This window comes from Gorilla gorilla, chromosome 1 (assembly GCF_029281585.2).
Source record: "Gorilla gorilla gorilla isolate KB3781 chromosome 1, NHGRI_mGorGor1-v2.1_pri, whole genome shotgun sequence".
In the NCBI taxonomy this organism is placed as follows: Eukaryota; Metazoa; Chordata; class Mammalia; order Primates; family Hominidae; genus Gorilla; species Gorilla gorilla.
In genome coordinates this window covers 101,842,018-101,859,721 of record NC_073224.2, presented here as the reverse complement: position 1 = coordinate 101,859,721, position 17,704 = coordinate 101,842,018, and the positions used below count along the sequence as shown (strand labels likewise).

Sequence of the window (17,704 nt, the reverse complement as noted above, 5' to 3'; positions counted from 1 at the left end):
TCAGCAGCTTATACCAGGGTCAGCTCAGGGGCCAAATCTGCCATTCCCACTCCCAGGGACCCTGGGGAGTATACATATCCTCAACCCCTAAGCACCCTACCCAGCAGTGACAGCGGCTCATTCCAGCCTTTTCACACAGCAACAGCAAGGAGTCCTTGTCTGGGATTTTAAAGTCATTTTTATTAATCCAACAGTACAAAAGACCCCCACCACCACCGCATTCTGCCATCACTTTGTTCCAAAAAGTAGTGGAGTGAGAGAGCGAGAGGGAGCAGATCCAGCAAAGACACTCCCCCAGGGGCCATTTCACAAAATGCGGAGCAGGGGAAGACAACACAAAAACAGCAACAGATAAATGGGGCAAACAGAACAACAAACACAAGAGTTGAGCAGCGGGGTGGGGGTGGGGGGTTGCCATCTACGCCTTTTTAGTGTGGGGTACACTGGGAACGATGCCCAGAGGCTGCTCTCCTCCCAGCCTCAAAGGTTGTCAGCTCCACCAGAGCAGGGTCTTCTCTCCTCATGCCAGGAACTGAGAGAAGTGGGGGTAGGGGACCACTAGGTCTTTGCCACTGTATCTTGAGCTGGGGGACCCCTAACTTCTCCGAGGGCCACACCCCATGCCTGCCTTCCCCACCCCACGGAGGAATGTGTGCATGAACAGAAAAGAACGAGCAGCGCTAAGGTCCTCATCAGGCCCCAGGCCCATCTCTGGCAGGCAGTGCTTAAAAAATAAAAAAAGACAAATAAAGCCCAGTGCAGGCCTTTGGCTGAGAGGAATGAGAATTGCTAATTAATCACCAGGCCCAAGAGGATATGAAAGAATAGCAAAGAGAAGCAACAAACTCCAGGCTCTTCTACCTTTGACTACCATGGCAATGAGGATCCCACCGCATCCCCTACCCACAGGCTGTGACAGGGCCTCACTTGGATCCTTTTATCATGGAGGAAATGAGGTATAGGGCTCTGCGCCTTTTCAAGCTTTCCTTCAATCAAGCCAGGAAGGCAGGGGAATAAGGGCGCCGAAAGTTGAAGAACACACGGAGTATAATGTGCAACAGATGGGCTGGGGGAGGAGGGTACCACCAAAGTCCAGACTTTCAGGACAGCCCAAACTTCAAATATTCTGGTCTGTCAGATAACATATCCCAATTTTTGGCAAAAATATGGTCATTAGGAGAAAAGCACGAGAGAGGCTGAGAAAGGACCAGTGACTTTGGTATGAAGAAGAAACATCCTGACAGCATCTCTCACCTACTGTCTTGAAGCCCCAAATCACCAAGAAACTGCCATAACCAGGAACTCTCCTGCTTCCTCAGGCTATTTGGTTCTCTGAGGGGGAAGGAGTTGGGTAAGTCTTGGAGGAAGCAAAGGAGTGGGTAGAAAAAGGGGAAAATCCCCATTTATTCCCTAAAGCTGTCTCCCAGAGCCCATAAAAGGGCTATTGCAGGGATGGCAAGACCCCAATTCCTCTGGCCAGAAACCTTTAACACTTGACTCCAAAAACTAAGGCTGGAGCTGTGGGGTTCGGTAGGGGTGTTAGGCACAGGTGTTAGGGGCATCCATCATCAGCAGAGGGAACACCCCTGCCCTCCGGATCTTCCTTCAGCCCCTTTTCTCTTGCAGCCACACTCCTGGGCCTCCAGAAATAGCCACAAAATGGCTCTGCTCAGCAGGGCTTTGGTTTCCTGGATCTCTGTAGATCTCAACATGTAAGTTTCCCAAAAAAGTGAGCAATCCAGGCTCTTCTGCCTGCCCACCTCAATTCCTTTTCTGCTCCCAGGAGCCACTGTTTCTGCCCCATGGGGATGGAAAGCCAGTGGAAACAAGGACCAAGAGCCAAACATCAAAAAAATCACCCTGGAAGAGCAGGGAGAGACATGTGCACTTCCCTGGGCCACTTCACCAACGTCACCCATCGTTAGCAGCCACCAGCTGCCCCATGCCCTCACGGATGTAGACAGACTGGATCTCCTTGGTCTTGAGGCAGAGATCGCAGGCCCAGACGGCAGAAGCTTCAGTGGTCAGCAGCCCATAGGCGCTCTCAGTCATGCCTGTGCACTCACGGTGGAACCATTTCTGGCAGGAGGCCTCACACAGAATGGCATCCTGGTCATCGTTCACCTCACTCCGACAGGCACCACATGGGTACACCAAGCCTGGGGGAGGCTGGGGCCCGGAGCCCCCACCTGCCTTGCCAGGGGGTGCCAAGCTGTTGGCATCTGGAGTGCCCCCACCCCGCCCACTGCTGTTCGGGGGGAAACTGGGCTGGTTCCCATTAACAGCAGCAGCCGGGGAGCCTGAGTGGGGCTCCTGGGGAAAAGCAGTAGGAGCAGGTGGATTCAAGGGCTTCCCCCCATCCTCACCACCAGGGCCAGGAAAGCCAGGGTCCGGACCAGGAAAGGGACTTGTGTTAGGCGGCAGGCTGGGGAGCCCCTGACCAGGTCTCTGGAGAGGAGAAGGGCCAAAAGGAGCCCCTGGCTGAGCAAATCGTTGGGACAGAGAAGGTGGGCCCAGCTCTGCTCTGGGAGGCTGTCCCATGGTGGGTGAGATCATGGGACCAAATCCCCCCACTGGGCCCGGCATCATCTGTCCACTGGGAGGACTAAAGTTTTGACCCAGAGGCTGGTTGAAGGGTTGGCTGGGAAAGTTCATGTTGCCTGGGGGTGGGTAGCCAGGACCCTGGGGGGGCATGTTGAAAGCAGGGCCCATAGGATTGGGAGGGAAGGGGGGTGGCTGTCGACGAAGTGGCTGGGGGCCCCCTCCACCTCCAGTGCTGTAGCCTGGGGGTACCTGGCCCGCCATGCCCCCCTGCACGCGGAAGCCTCCGAAGGGCACAGGACTGCCAAGGAATGGAGGGGCTGCAACCCCCACTTTGGGGGCTCCGAAGTCATCTTCAAAAGGGTTGGATGCAACCAGGTGATCCACCATGGGAGTTGGGGGTGGTGCAAACTCCGTCAGATGTGAGTATGCAGGGCCCTAGTGAGAAACAGTTGAGGGAAAGAGGGTCATGGAGGGAAACACAGAGCTAAACCAAGAGAGCACTACCAACACAATACACATTTTGGAGGCTGATACTGTGGGCAGCTCAGGTCTAAAATCAATATGGACCACAGGCCAGGTGCGGTGGCTCACGCCTGTAATCCCAGCACTTTAGGAGGCCAAGGCGGGCAGATCACGAGGTCAGGAGATCAGGATCATCCTGGCTAACACGATGAAACCCCGTCTCTACTAAAAATACAAAAAAATTAGCCGGGCGTGGTGGTGGGTGCCTGTAGTCCCAGCTACTCGGGAGGCTGAAGCAGGAGAACGGCGTGAACCCAGAAGGCGGAGCTTGCAGTGAGCCAAGACCATACCACTGCACTCCAGCCTGGGCAACAGAGCAAGACTCCATCTCAAAAAAAAAAAAAAAAAAAAAAAATATGGACCACAGGCCAGGCACAGTGGCTCACACCTGTAATGCTAACATTTTGGGAAGCCGAGGCAGGAGGATCCCTTGAGCCCATGAGTTTGAGTAGTAACACAGCAAGTCTCTGTTACTACAAAAAAAAAAAGAAAAGAAAAGAAAAAAGACAAGAAAAAGAGGGTGGAGAGTGGAACCAGCATAGTGCAGTAACTATGTTTTAAAAACAGGCAGAACTAGGATGGAATCCCAGCTCTGACCCTGAAAAACAACCTCAAGACTGTGGAGTATGTATTTAACATTTTTAACCCCCAGATTTCTCATCTGTAAAATAGGGATAATGCCTATCTCCCCAAACTGTTAAAGCATGTTAGCACAATCCCTGGCACTAAAAAAAGGATCAGTAAGTGGTAGGTGTTACGTTATCATCAGGAGGAAACATGGAGGAGACTGGAACCCTGCGTGGTAAGAACTTTGGTCGAATCATCTCTTAGGAGACGATACTTTCCCCTAAACTTGTTATAAGGTTCAGCGAAAGAACAAGAAACAAAGCAAGAAAGACAGTTTTCTCTCTCCTCCCTGCAGCTGATACAAGATACAAACAGATACTGGAATGGCAGAGTAGACAGTGTGCCGCCAAGGGGCTGCTGGGAACCAAACCCACCACCAACCACCATTCACCTGAGTATTTGACTTCCTTCGCTTCTTTTCTGGACTCTTCATTTGCAGACCTGGAAGAGCGGCAAAAGGAAGACGCAGACAAGTTTCCCTGAGGTTTCCCCAACCTCTTTTCTCTCAGCCATGCTCTGAGGAACTCCTTTAACGTCAATACATACTTGCTTATTTATTCAGCAAATGCTAACAAGGGGTGCAATATGAAAAATAGATTGTGAAGATGATCATACTCTCAGCTATGTCTTCCTTTAAATGAGAGATATCCCATCTTTCGATATCCTCAAGCTCCAAGTGAGTACTGAATTCCATGTGGCTCCAAACCCTAGAGTCCTCAATGTGTGACACCTGCCCCCAACCCCTGGAGGATTACACCCACCCATCCTTTCCACCTGAGCCTCCCTTCAAACCTTCAGACTGTGAAACACCCCCCGCCCACCATCCCTCCCCTCTGAGGTTCCCAAGTCCTCGGCCTCTTCAGCCCCCGCCCCTCGCAGCGCGCTCACCGGCCTTGCCCTGCTTCCTCCCGGTGCTGGGCGGCGCAGGGGGCGGTGCGGGGCCGCCACCTCCCTCCAGCTTGTCCGGTGGGGGCGGCGCCGAGGCGGCCATGGAGTGGGGGACCCGGGTTAGCGGCAGCGGCGGGGGATGGAGGCGCCCTCGGGCTGCACCATCGCCCAAAAGGGGAGTCAGGGGCAGCCCAGGCCCCCGAGCTGCAGCAACCACAAAGTGCGACGACAGGGAAGCGCCGAGCCGCGGCGCGAACTGCGCGCTCTCTCCAGACTCGCCGCCCGCCAGCGGCGGCAGCAACCGGAACCGGAACTCGTCGCGGCCACCACCACTGAGCGCTGCAGGGAGGGGGAGCAAGGACCGGACGAGACGCCACGCCTGAAAACAGGCGGCGGGCGAGGGACGAGGCTTATCACGGCACCACGCGAGTGGAAAGGGTCGTCTCCGCTAGCGGCGGCCCACACCAGCTCACCGAGGGGCGGCAGCGCGCGGCCCGGCTGCCGGACCGTACCATCCCGGGCGGTGGAGCCGCCGCGGAGGGGCGCGCGCGAGCCGAGGGCGCACCCGGGAGGCCCAGGTAGCCCGGGGGCCGGCGTTGGGGCGCCGGGCAGGCCCGGCTCCCGCCTCGACCCACCCGGAGCCAGCCCCCTCTGCGGACACGACATCCCCATGGGAGCGGTGGCGCGAAATGCCCCACTCTGCCGCACCCAAACTCTGCAGACCCCCAGCTTCCCTCGGCGGCCGCGACCTCCCGCCTCCCCGTCTGCCGCTGAGGGCCCGCGGCGTACACAATAGGCTTCCCAGAAGGGTTAAGAGGCAGAGGTAGAAGAAATACGGACTTTAATGAAGAGTTTTCCCTTTGGTATAAGTGAGACCCGTGGAAACATCCAAACAACAGCAAAAGGAGGCCAGGATGAAAACGGTCAACTCTCCCTTATCCACAAGGCCAAAAGAGGGGGTCCGGCTTGCTGTGGTGTGGCCACCCCGGGCCTAGGCTGGGCCGGGCCTGTAGAAGGTACTCAGGAACTGCAGGTTTTGCGTTTCCCCTCCATGAAACTGACAGGCATTCGGGCTGACTTCTGCCTCTCAGTCTCGCGGTAAGAGACCCAAGCTTTTCTAGTCCTAGATGGAAATAAATTTCATCTGCCTCAGGTCTCTGGTATAAAAGGTGCGATCCCAGTTACCTCACAGGCCTAGGCGACGAAAATGCCAAGAGCTGTAAAAGGGCTTGGAAAAGTCAAAAAGGTGATGTATAAATGTAATAACTGATTATCATTTTGTGCTCAAGAATAAGCAATGGGAAACAAAATAGGAAAGTAAGTCTACAGCCCTAAAATATATGCATATAAAACTTTAAAAGAATGCAGTTCCAACTCTACAGATGGTATCTGGGGATTGTCTACTGCTTTATAGTCTCAATGCCCCTTTTCTCACCTCCACAAAATCCACCTGGGAGAGTTAACTGTACAAGAGGCCCAAATTCAGTCACCCCCACCCCGCCCTCCCAGAAAGGGAGGCAGGGCAGAGGCTTCAGGAGGAAGGGCTGCACTTTGGCGTAGAGTACATAGGCATGCAACATGGGAGGGCAGGCCTTACGAAATGTATATACAGACCCCTTGGGGTGAGGGGCCCCGGCCAGGAGGCACTGAGCAAGGGAGGGGTCCATCTCCCCCCTGGCCGGGAGGGGGGCTCTGGGGCAATCTCTAAGGGTTGCATATCCCCAGGGAGACGGGACAGCTGCCACTCCTGCCTCTGTTATCCCAACCCAAACCGGAGAGGGTGCTCAGCAAGAACACAGGTCCCAGAAGCCAAGAAGGTGTTGGCATCCCTGTCATTGAATTCAGGGGTCCAAGAACTGTTTGCATAAAATATCATTAGACCTAAGAGATGGTCAAAGGCACAAAGTTTAAACATGGGGGGGGGTGTTGAGAGGGGTCTGAAGCCCAGAGGTGTGATTTGTTCCCCCTTGCCCAGAAGGGTGACTGTTCCACTGGGCCTGTCACCACAGGACATTTTCCATGACAAGCACTCACCTTCTTGGGGAAGGGGCATCAGGTTGGCACAGGAAAGGCCCAGGTGAGGGGCCACTCTGTACATTAAAACTTTGGTGATTAATGTTTGGGGAGAGGCAGGATTCTCACCCAGGCTTCTGACTCAAACCCTCTCACTCAGCTGGATATGAAACCCAGAGTCCATGCTACTCCCAGCTCTGACACAAGGCCAAGCCCACAGAACACTCCCAAACGAGGTCCCGAGAGTTAGGGAATAGGGTGGAAAGGATTGGAGGGCATCTTCTGGAAGAGAGCGCTAGGGCAGATCACAGTTTCCGCTCCACAGGTTGCTGTAGACACAGTTCGCTGCCCGCAGAGATGATGGGCAAGTGATTGTCCATGTGGTAGCTGATAAGGTGACTGACACTTTCAAAGCGGTGATCCTTAGTCCGAACCTGGGAGGGTGGGAAGGAAGAAGGTCAATTCAGGTGAAGAGTCAAATAAGACCTCAGCCTCCAAGGTGGAAGAGGGTGAAACAGACAAGAGGCTTGAAGAAGGAGAAAAAAATGGCGGGGGAGAGTGTGGCCTGTCAGTCCTGATCATTGAGGCTTCTCTAGAAAGAGACAGTTGTAGGAATAGACAGGTCAGTGAAGTGAGAAAAGGCAAAGGCGACATCAGCCCTGAAAGAGTGAAGCTGAGAGCTATATACCCCTTTCTTGACCTGGAGGAAGTTGGCATGTCTCAGAAGAGTATACACAGTGCAAAAAAGGATGTGGAGGCTGGGCATGGTGGCTCGTGCCTGTAATCCCAGCACTCTGGGAGGCTGAGGGAGGCGGATCACTTGAGCCCAGGAGTTCAAGAACAGCTTGGGCAACATGGCGAAACCCCATCTCTACCAAAAAAAAAAAAATACAAAAATTAGCCAGGTGTGCCACCACACCCCAGCCTGGGTGACAAAGCAAAACCCTATCTCAACAAAAAAGAAAGGAAGCTGAGATTGCTGTAGAAAACAGACAAAAGTTTTTTGTTTCCAGACAGGGTCTCTGTCACCCAGGCTAGAGTACAGTGGCGCAATCATGGCTCACTGTAACCTCGAACTCCTGGGCTCAAGCGATCCTCAGGCCTCAGCCTCCTGGGTAGGTAGGACTAGAGGCATGTGTCACCATTCCTGACTAATTTTTTGTTTTTTTGTTTTTCTAGAGACAAGGTCTCGCTGTGTTGCCCAGGCTGGTCTCGAACTCCTGGCCTCAAGCAATCCTCCCACCTCAGCTTCGCAAAATGTTGGGATTACAGGCATGAACTACCACACCTGGCTAAACAAGGAAAGTTTTGAAGAACAGTGAGGCAGTGCAGATAAGAGAAAGCACAGTGGTCTGAGTCCTGAGTCTGGGGAGCTGGAGAAGCCCTTGGATCTTCTTACAAAAGGAAACTTGCAGTGTCTAGCCTCTAACCATCTCACATTGGGCATCACAACCTCTTCAGGGTGGTTTCCTTATTTGTCAAAAGAGGGGCACAGATGAGATGACTGCCTTCTAGCTCTGATAAGCTTAAGGCTTGGGGATTTGAGGACGGGCCAGGACTGTATTTGTTTTGTTTTGTTTTGTTTTTTTAGACAGAGTCTCACTCTGTCACCCAGGCTGGAGTGCAGTGGTGTGATCTCAGCTCACTGCAACCTCTGCAACCCAGATTCAAGCAATTCTCCTGCCTCAGCCTCCTGAGTAGCTGGGACTACAGGTGCCTGCCACCACACCCGGCTAATTTTTGTATTTTTAGTAGAGACGGAGTTTCACCATATTGGTCAGGCTGGTCTCGAACTCCTGACCTCAGGTGATTCACCTGCCTCGGCCTCCCAAAGCGCTGGGATTACAGGTGTGAGCCACCACGCCTGGCCCTGTGCCAGGACTATAAAGAACATAGTTCAGGCTAAGGGATGAGCCTCTGGAGGAAGATGCCAGACACTTTAAAGAGCAAGAGAGGCCCATAGACAGCTGCCCAGCGGGAGTGTCTACAAAGCAATGAGGGAAGGAACAGGGATACACTGTAGGGTACTGTACCTTCCTTTCTGCCACCCCTCACCCACACCTCTGCCACACTCACCACACCCTCAGGGTCCACCAGTAGCAAATGCTTAGGCTGCCCACTCTGCAAGCCAGTGAGCACATACTGGCCAGGTGTGGTCGTGCTCTCCCGCACCAGGAAGTCCCCATTGAGCTGCAGCAGTGCCTCAGCCTCCCGCCGGCTCAGCTTCCCATGGAACCAGGGCTCCCCTCGGAGCTGCTCAGCCATGGACACCGACTGGGGAGGTGGAGGCACCCGAAGAGCATCTTCGAAGGGCTCTGGAAGTATAGAGGGAGGGTGAGGGGAAGTAGCAGGCACAGCACACACCCAAGACCCAGACTTCAGGGAAGGGAAGTCAGGAAGGAAAGAGCAGATAGGCAGGAGAAGGGCCAGAACCAAGTAGAAAGGTGGGGATGCAGAGAGGAGAGAGACGAGCACTCACTCATGTCAAACAGGTCCCGGGGTGCACTGCCATTGACAGCAGGATTGGGGGGCCCAGCACCACCCACTGCTTGCCGGGCCTTGTCTAGGTTCTGGACGTTGACATAGGAGGGATCATCAAAAAGCTCTCTGCCTGCTGAGGAAAGGGAGGCTCTACAATGATCCCAGCCCTGCCTCCAACACTCCCCAGCTCTGCCTGTCTCGGCTCCCTTCATACCTGGACAGGGTGGTGGAGGTGGCATCTGTTTGCGGACTTCTGGATCTCCCCCAACAGGCTGTCCTACAGGCTGCAGGGATAAAAATAAGGTGAGACCAGAAGCCCTAACCAACCACTCCCACCCTAGCCCCAGCCCGCCTCCATCCAAGCAACTTACCAGCGTAGCTCCCAAGTGGCTGGGGGTCTGGGCACTGGGTGCAGTGGGTCGAGCAGCCCCTGGAGCGGCTCCTTCCCGAAGCCTCATGTCTACCACCCCCCCCAAGGGGGGTTCCTTCCCCGGGAAGTCATTATAGTACTGATGGTCAGGTGGCTCTTCCTCCTCCTCATCCCATGCTGAGCCATCAAAGCCAGCCATCCTGAGGGACAGGACAGTGAAGCTGTGGCTGTAAATGTGTGGTGGGCAGGAGGAGGGAAGGACAGAATAGAACAGCAGCCATCTATTGGGTATTTACTGTGGATTAAGCCTGAGGCTGAGTGTTTTATATACATAATCATTTCATTCTCCTGGCAACCCTGTAAGGTAGGTATTGTTTTCTTCCCCAGTTTTACAGATGAGGAAAATGAGGGTCAGAGGTGAAAAGATTTGCCCAAGGTCTCACAACTAAAAGGCGGCCGAGCTCAGATTTAAATTCAGGTTTGACTTTAAAGCTCATCCCCTTGGCCAGATGCAATGGCTCACGCCTATAATCCCAACACTTTCAGAGGCCAAGGAGGGAGGGTTGTTTGAGCCTAGGAGTTCAAGACCAGCCAGGGCAACATAGCGAGACCTTATCTCTACCAGAATAAAAATACTACTACTCAGCCAGGTGTGGTGGCATGCACCTGAAGTCCCAGCTACTCAGGAGGCTAAGGTGGGAGGATCACTCAAGCCCAGGTTATGGAGGCTACAGTGAGCTGTGATTGTACCACTGAACTCCAGCCTGGGCTACAGAGCAAGACTCTGTCTCAAATAAGTAATGCTCTTGCTCTTGATCTCTGTGCTATCTCCCAACAAGGAAGGGAAGCACTATGTGGGGGCGTGGGGGGCCGGGGGAGGCACTCCAGCTCCAGAATATTTTAACCTCTCCTAAATATTCAATCCCTACTGGCTCCACTGCTTATCCCTCAAGGCCTGAGGTGGGAAAGGTTGTAATCTCAGGGAAAAGAGATATCCTCCCAAACCCAAATTCTTGATGGCTTCTAGAGGCAGGAAAACACAGAATGCCAAGCAGAGAAATGAGCAAGAAAGAGGGATGGGAGTAGAAAATCCCACCTAGCCAGAGAGAGATGTAACTTGGAGGCCCCGGACTACAACTCCACCATGAGCAAACAAGAAAAGCTGGTCCTGCGGCAAGCAGGGCCTCAAAAGTCTTTCCTCCTGGGCCACAGGAAACAGAAGAATAGCAGGAAGTGGGAAGCAGAGGCACACAGGTTATTCCCTCCCTGAACCTCTCAGCTCAAGTGTAGGAAGAGCAGCCCTCCTTTCCTAATCCTAATCTAAGAGCTGCTCCACACACTCCCCACCTGCTCACCTGTCATGAGGGGTGACCAGTTTGGGTGGGTTCCTGAGGTATTGTTTGAAGCGCAACTCGAAGGCCTGGCCAATGGTGCTGATGACATCCTGGGCAAGCCCTTCGGGACACTCCAGAATGTGGCAGGCTGAGGGCACAGCAGAGGCTGTCAGTGAGCTGAGCCCACTGGGAGGAGGCACAGACAGGGGCCCTCATCTTCCTCCGCAGGAACCCCCACTGAGATCTACTTAGAGTGGGTACAGATGACCCAAGGTCCTGCTCACCTCCTCAAACAGCCAGACCCACCCAGTGCTCCCCACCATGCCTCACCTCTCTGATTCACAGGGTCTTTGGCAACATAGGCGACATACTCGGCTGTGTCCTGGGGAGGAAGGTCAAAAAATTTTACAGTTCTACTTTACTCCTGACCCCTAAAATCCAGTCCTTTTCAGATATCCCCACAATCCTAGCACCCCCACTTCTCTAATCAATGTCTTCCCAATCCCTAGCCCCTTGCTCTTCTCCCACCGCCTTTGCTCTGTTCCCCAACTCACCGGATCCCCGCCGGATGCAAATGAGATAGATTGCATGTGGTGGTTGGCGATGATCTGAGAATTAGGGCAGGGGATGAAGAAGGAAGGGAATGCCATGTGTCAGGCAGCCTCAGGGCCCAGAACCCTGGTGCCCCAGTCTCATTCTCAGGGTTCCTTATCCCATATCCTCATTTCGTCCTTCCCTACTGGTCTCCTGCTCTCAAGCCCTCTTCCTAGTTTTTGGCCTCCTAACTAGATCTCCCCTTAGCACCCCCATCAGTGTTTCTGGTCCGTCTGCCCACTTTCACCAACCTGTTTGCAGTCTGCGGCCATGAGATTGAGGCTGCTGGTGGAGACGGTGAGAGTGATTGGCATTCCAGCAAATTTCAGGTTACTCCTCCCCAGGATAGAGCTGAGCGGGCGGCTACAGGGCTAAGGTAGGGCCCAGGGTCTCAGAAGGTGAGGGTTCCCAGCACAGGCAAACCACACTTTTGCCTCCTGGCCCTCTCCCCACTGCCCCTCCACATTTCCCAGCAGCATCCCTATCCCCAAGGACCCCAAGTACCTTTCTCCTCCTTGTCGCCCCCTTAGCACCCGGCACAGCCTCACACACCAGACTGATGGCCTCCCTGGGGAAAGAGGGGTACTCAGACCCAGCGCCTGCCTGCCTGCCTCCCACTCAACCGGGGCTGCCACAGGGCTGGGGGAGGGGAAAGCCAGGCCAGACTCCCAGGGCACTCCAGGCTCTTTGTCATGGTGGATTGAATTAAGGGCCTTTAATATTTGATGACACTGAGAGGCCACTTCCTGGCTGATTGGGTTAGGGCCTCAATGGGTATAGCCCCACCCCCTTCCAGCTACCAAATGTCCCATTCCCTTCCCAAAGGCAGCAGCAACCTTCCATCTACCCCCATTTTCTACTCCAGCTCTACCTGCCAGCTGCTTCTGCCACCTTCCCCACAACTCCCAAGGCTGGATAGGTAAGGAGGATCCGGGCCAGAGGGGCCTCCTTTCAGTAAGAGGCGGAATCACTACCTCAGCTTTCTCTCAATCCCCTTTACTACGCAAAGATCAGCCCCCAGCAGCAGCACCCAAGTGACCCACTCCCCTCCTCTGTTTCCCATGGCCTCACTAATCCCAGGACTCCCACAATCCACTCCCTCCCCACTAACCTGGTGACCTGAGTCCGGGTGTTGAAGTCCAGGGCACGCATTGACTGGAGGACCTCCACACAGCCCATGTACTAAGGGGAGGGAGAAGAGGACAGCAGGTCAGCGGCTCCCCCACCCCAGCCCCTTCACAAAGGGCCCTAGGACTTTGCCCATATGGTCCCTAAGGGAAGTAAAGAGGAAGAAGTTCTGCCCACTTCCCGTGGCTACATCCCACAACCAAGGTGAAAGACAACAGGGAATGAGGAGAAAAAGAAAAGGCAGGCTAGAAGGACCTCACACACTGGGGAGAGAGTTTGGAGGGGACCGACAGGCATTGGCTGGGATGGAGTGACAACTCCAGAAAGCGGGAGGAGAATGGAGGAAAGGATCAAGAAGTCACTCATTCCAACACTTATTAAGAGCTTCTGCCATGCTGGGCATTGTGCTAAGCATGGCAGGGTGGGGGTGGTGGAGTGAAAAGAAGGAAGGGGGCCCAGGCAGAGCTGGAAGGGAAGGGGCTACAGAATCGGGGAAGGGATGAGAAAGGTTTAGGAAATAGGACACTGAAACGGGGTTGTTAACAGCAGGAAAAAAAGAGATTCCAGCCAAGCTGGAGTGAGCATTAGAACTGGAGGGGGACTGGGGGGGAATGGAGAGGAGGATGTTCACTCACCCGAACCAAGTAGGAAACCCCGGGTCCCATGACTTTGTCGTTGGGATGCAGCCAGCCCCGCGTGGGCTTATTGACAAAGCTCCCGTGGCGGGTCCACTCCTCGCCCCCAAGCTGGCCCCCTTCCACCCGAGTCCTGCGCCCGCCGCCTCCACTCAGCTTGTTCATGTCCTGGAGGAGGGGTAGGGGGCCTGAGTCTGGCATGGCTGCCCCTACGATCCCCTCCCCATCATCAGCTGCCCTTCCTGGCTCCCCCTTAGACCCTGGGCGCCCCCCAGCTGGGTTGGCCAGCCTCAGGTTGCTCATCCGGGGGAAGAAGGAGCACAGGGTAGTGGGACTATCGTCCCCAGGCAGAGGAGGCAGGATGGGCCCCAGGGATGAAGCTGATGGGGAAGGCAGCTCCTCCGGGGGGGTGGACCCAGAAGCCCCTTCCTCCAGCGATGACAGAGACTCATTCCGGAGTGGATTGTACTTGGGCTTGGGGGGCAGGAGATCCATAGCTGAGGTGAAAGAGGGGCTGCTGCCCAGCCTGGCCCCCCTGCCAGTTTGGGCAAGGGGGCCAGGCAGGGGGTATCCCCAGGCCCTTAGCCTGGTTGGACCTCTGTGGCCCAGGAGTCACAGAAGTCCTGGGGAGGGAGAGGGACAAGTGGCTTCCACTCCCCAGCTCAGACCCAGACAGTTTCAGGCCCCATCCCCGCCCAACGTGGAGCCTCTTCTCTGGCTGAGAAGAGAACAGGCTGGACCCAGCGCTGCTGGCTCCTCCCCAGGGGCGGGGAGCTAAGGGGAGAGACCAATCGTGAGGACAGTGCTGACTCACAGGCTCAGAGGGGCTGAGCCCCCACCCCGCCCCAACCTCGAACTGGAGCAGGGGGTAGGGCTCTCCAAGCCCCTCTCCCCTGCCCTATACAAACAACTAGTAATCTGGGGAGAAGTAAAGTGGGGGTGGGAGGGAAGGATGGAAGAGTGGGACGGAAAGGAAGGAGATAGGAGGTCTGGGTCACTCAAAACCGGACACACGCAGGCCAAAGGGGGCAGGAAGCCAGGCAGGAGTACAGGGGAATGAGGGAGGAAACAGAGGCAGCTGGGGGTGGAAAAGGGAGGAGATCTCAGAGCTCAGCATTTCCCTTCCTGTCCTGGTTGGACACTCGAATTCCCCCACCCTCTCTATGCCCGAAAGCTGGCTGGCCCCAGCCCAGGCCACCCCCAACCGCTACCCCATACAGTAAGCCTGGGCCATTAGCATCCTCTGCTACAACAGCTGTGGACTGGAGCTAGCGAAGTGGGGATGGGAAATAAGTGGTCCCAATGGATGCAGAGCAGGGTCAAGAGGAAGAGCAAAGCTGGTGAAAAAAGGGGAATAAAGTCCAACCTGGATGGTACATCAGGAAGCTACCAGGCAAGAAGGGAACAAGAGGGCATGCTGGTCACGGCTTGTTCTCTACGTATGCCATCTACCACACCAAGACCGATGGCTCATAGCCAAGCACTGTCCTGTCTCCCCTTTCCACAGGGCTTGTTAACACAGCACACTGTCAAGGGTGAGAATGAGGCAATCAGGTCCCCACTCCCACTCCAAACCACCCCAATTCACATCCCTCCTCTTACAGGGCCCTAAGCCCCACCAAAGAGCACAGCATCCTTCACACCAGGGGAGGAGCCTGGCTGGAGGAGGTGGAAGAAACAGTTCTCCAAGGGAAGTAGAAACTACAGGCCAGGAAGGGACAGAGAGATCAGAAGACACATCTGCGTCAATAAGGACAGGAGAAAAATAAGTACAGGAGAAAGGGGTGTCAGGAGAAGATGGGTTGAAGCTGGACACAGGGAACAGTCCCAAACCCATTCCTGCCACCCACGGCTTCCTGCCACTGCTCTTCCGGAGAATGCCACAGGCAAAGCTGGAAAGCGACCAAAAAAAAAAAAAAAAAAACAAGTTAAAGATACATATTCCTACCGGGCGCGGTGGCTCACACCTGTGATCCCAGCACTTTGGGAGGCTGAGGCGGGTGGATCACCTGAAGTCAGGAGTTCGAGACCAGCCTGGTCAACATGGTGAAACCCCGTCTCTACTAAAAATACAAAAATTAGCTGGGCATGGTGGCGGGCACCTGTAATCCCAGCTCAGGAGGCTGAGGCAGGAGAATCGCTCGAACCCAGGAGGCAGAGGTTGCAGTGAGCCGAGATCGAGCCATTGCACTCCAGCCTAGGTGACAAGAGCAAAACTCCGTCTCAAAAAAAAAAAAAAAAATACGTATTCCCCCCAGCTCACCTTGGAATTACCCTTAGATTTACTTCAGAGGATTAAAATATAGATAATTATCCTGATTAACAACATTAACACTTGAAGTGTGTTAGATACTGTGCTTAACTCTTACATCTCCCCTTAGTGCTCATTCCAGAAGAGCTTTGTCACTCTGTCAGCCAATCCTGAGAAGGAATTTTATCACTTCATTTCCAGCCAGCTCTCAGGCATAGAGAGAATGAGGAAAGGATTCCACCATAGCCTCACACCCCCAAAACACACAAACACACACTAGGATGTCCCTCATCTGTAGAGATGATGTTCTGTGGGAGCCTACAGTATCCAGAGCCAGGGAAGGACCAACGGGTGTGGGCGTTCGGAAGAAAAGAAAGAAGTATGACTCTTGAAATTTACATAGGGAGAAAGGAGATTGTCTACTGGAAGTCCAGGTGATTGGGTGTAGGGGAAAAGATGTGTGTGGCTTCGCAGCCCAACTGGGAGGAGGGGACAGGGGCGGGAAGTGGCAGGAAATGGCGAAAGCCTCAGGAATGTTTCCAGCAGGGAAGGCTGGGCAAACGGGGCCAGGAGGAATGCCCAGACAAGAACTCTGGTTAGGGGGAGGGGAAGAGACAGAGAAGTAACGACTGAACTGTCCCTTAAAAAAAAATCAAACAATAAAAAGAGCACTATTATCTACCCCCACTCCAAACCACCGTTTTTCTGGTAGTAGAAAACTTTTGCTCCTGTCACACCCACATGCCACACACCAACAAATCCATGGTCCTATCCACTTATGTCTAGGAAGGCCTAGAGCTACTTCTGGGATGGGGTTGGTCCTGGGAAGGGAAAGCCAGGAAGTGAGGCTGGGAGTCTGAGGGCAAGTCTCTCTCTCCCTCTCGTGCCAAACCCCAAGTTCAGCCCTTTCAAATAGTTCTACCCTTGGAGGAGGTTAAGAAAGAGGAAAACGGGGACGGGCGCGGTGGCTAACGCCTGTAATCCTAACACTTAAGGAGGCTGATACGGGTGGAGCACCTGAGGTCAGGAGTTCGAGGCTAGCCTAGCCAACATGGTGAAACCCCGTCTCTACTAAAAACACAAAAATTAGCCGGGCGTGGTGGTGGGCGCCTGTAATCCCAGCTACTCAGGAGGCTGAGGCAGGAGAATCACTTGAACTCAGGAGGCGGAGGTTGCAGTGAGCCGAGATCGCACCATTGCACTCCAGCCTGGACAATAAGAGCGAAACTCCGTCTTAAAAAAAAAAAAAAAAAAAAATAGAAAGGAAAACGGAAAACGGCTGCCTTTAATCTCACTCCTTACAGCCAGAGATGGGAACTTTGACTTCCCACCTGGGGGAGCACGAGAGTGCTCGGAAAACTGATCCCAAGGCCCAAAAAAAGAGAAAGGACAGGAAAATATAAGCAGGTGGAGTTTCAGGGACTGACGACAAGGCTTTTCAGCTGATGACCCAGGTCCCACAAAGATAAAGCTCCTAAGGGGGCGTGGTCCCCTAAGGACGCGAACTTCAGACTTCTGGGCGGGGAGGCTTTCTGGACAGTCAGACGTGGATTACGGAGGGGGCGTGGCTTCGGAGGGGCGGAGCTTCAACAAATTCGAATCGTTCTTTGAAGAGCAGGGTTTTGCCCTTTTGGGAGATAGGCCTTTTGACAGGAGTTAGCCGAGGATCGTTGCTAGGAGGCGGAGTTTCGGGGAATGGAAGGAGTAACGAAGGGTTTCTCGTAGTAGGGCTTGGAACGTGTCGGGGGGTGGGGACTTCCAGGAAAACTGGGCGACAGGGTGGGATCGGAGACAAAAAATAAAAATCAAGTCGGGGTTCGGGGGAGCCCCCTGAAGTTGGGAGGTGGGACTTCCGGGGAGAGGGGTCTCAGGGGCGGGACTTATAAATGAAGACCGGAAGTGGGGTCCCGGGAGAGGGGTTCCGGGGTGAAAGAGTGAGTCACCTAAGGAGAAAAAAGTCAAGACTCACCAGGGCCTCATGGAGTCTCCGCACCGCACCGCGGGCCGATTTGGTTCCGGATCACGCCACTGCCAGCTTAGGTTACCGCTCCAACTTTCTCCCCGGGCCCTGCCTCCCTGGAGAAACTTTATTACACTCACTTCCGGCCTCACTAACCCCTGACCCTCTACCTCAGGGTCCCTCCTTCACGCTTCCCACTTTCCCGAGTTAGCCAATGGCAGCGCGAGATCGCGCACAAAGGCAGTGGTGGCCAATAAGACGCCTACTTTTGACCCACGCTCGTTCTTGAGAAGCGTAAGAACTGCCCTCCAATAAGGATCCGAAGAGAAGTAAATCTAAGCCAATCGGAGGCTTGAA

General features: G+C 54.4%; 3 protein-coding genes across 25 annotated transcripts; 1 reads left to right on the top strand and 2 right to left on the bottom strand.

The window, feature by feature from the left end:
- Positions 1-160: 160 nt before the first annotated feature.
- Positions 161-5,112, bottom strand: PYGO2 (pygopus family PHD finger 2). Its single transcript, XM_004026838.4, has 3 exons — positions 4,582-5,112; positions 4,085-4,134; positions 161-2,979 (listed from the first exon to the last, which is right to left on the bottom strand). Exons 1-3 carry the CDS (start codon positions 4,682-4,684, stop codon positions 1,912-1,914), a joined length of 1,221 nt encoding a protein of 406 aa, XP_004026887.1. The 5' UTR covers positions 4,685-5,112; the 3' UTR covers positions 161-1,911.
- On the top strand, positions 4,721-5,749 carry LOC109026257 (dapper homolog 3). Its single transcript, XM_019023296.3, has one exon. The coding sequence runs from the start codon at positions 4,721-4,723 to the stop codon at positions 5,375-5,377; it is 657 nt and encodes a 218-aa protein (XP_018878841.3). The 3' UTR covers positions 5,378-5,749.
- Positions 5,406-17,673, bottom strand: SHC1 (SHC adaptor protein 1). Of its 23 annotated transcripts, none has more exons than XR_008671172.1 (14): positions 17,357-17,615; positions 13,137-13,304; positions 12,485-12,555; positions 11,878-11,941; positions 11,625-11,744; positions 11,334-11,387; positions 11,110-11,161; positions 10,801-10,927; positions 9,447-9,645; positions 9,290-9,359; positions 9,074-9,208; positions 8,671-8,909; positions 6,616-7,028; positions 5,406-5,704 (listed from the first exon to the last, which is right to left on the bottom strand). XR_008671172.1 is itself a non-coding variant. In XM_055360766.2 (14 exons), the coding sequence occupies exons 3-14, from the start codon at positions 13,299-13,301 to the stop codon at positions 6,900-6,902; spliced, it is 1,425 nt and encodes a 474-aa protein (XP_055216741.1). In that variant the 5' UTR covers positions 13,302-13,304; positions 14,503-14,662; positions 17,357-17,584; the 3' UTR covers positions 5,406-6,899. The 23 variants fall into 23 exon arrangements, 17 of the variants coding, with proteins under 17 accessions (XP_055216741.1, XP_063550674.1, XP_018878815.1 ...); XR_008671174.2 differs by having other exon boundaries at positions 9,074-9,205; positions 17,357-17,583; XM_055360766.2 differs by adding an exon at positions 14,503-14,662 and having other exon boundaries at positions 5,406-7,028; positions 17,357-17,584.
- Between the last annotated feature and the right edge of the window lie 31 nt (positions 17,674-17,704).

What these genes read in the sequence shown, in the direction of transcription:
- PYGO2 (XM_004026838.4), bottom strand. Translation starts at nt 4,684, where the DNA reads ATGGCCGCCTCGGCGCCGCCCCCACCGGACAAGCTGGAGGGAGGTGGC. An exon ending in GAGGAAGCAGGGCAAGGCCG is followed by an intron (nt 4,135 to 4,581) that starts GTGAGCGCGCTG and finishes CCGCTCTTCCAG; the next exon opens with GTCTGCAAATGAAGAGTCCA. An exon ending in GAAGGAAGTCAAATACTCAG is followed by an intron (nt 2,980 to 4,084) that starts GTGAATGGTGGT and finishes GTTTCTCACTAG; the next exon opens with GGCCCTGCATACTCACATCT.
- LOC109026257 (XM_019023296.3), top strand. Translation starts at nt 4,721, where the DNA reads ATGGAGGCGCCCTCGGGCTGCACCATCGCCCAAAAGGGGAGTCAGGGG.
- SHC1 (XM_063694572.1), bottom strand. Translation starts at nt 13,631, where the DNA reads ATGGATCTCCTGCCCCCCAAGCCCAAGTACAATCCACTCCGGAATGAG. An exon ending in GCCACTTGGGAGCTACGCTG is followed by an intron (nt 9,360 to 9,446) that starts GTAAGTTGCTTG and finishes TTATCCCTGCAG; the next exon opens with CCTGTAGGACAGCCTGTTGG. An exon ending in ACCTCCACCACCCTGTCCAG is followed by an intron (nt 9,209 to 9,289) that starts GTATGAAGGGAG and finishes CCCTTTCCTCAG; the next exon opens with CAGGCAGAGAGCTTTTTGAT.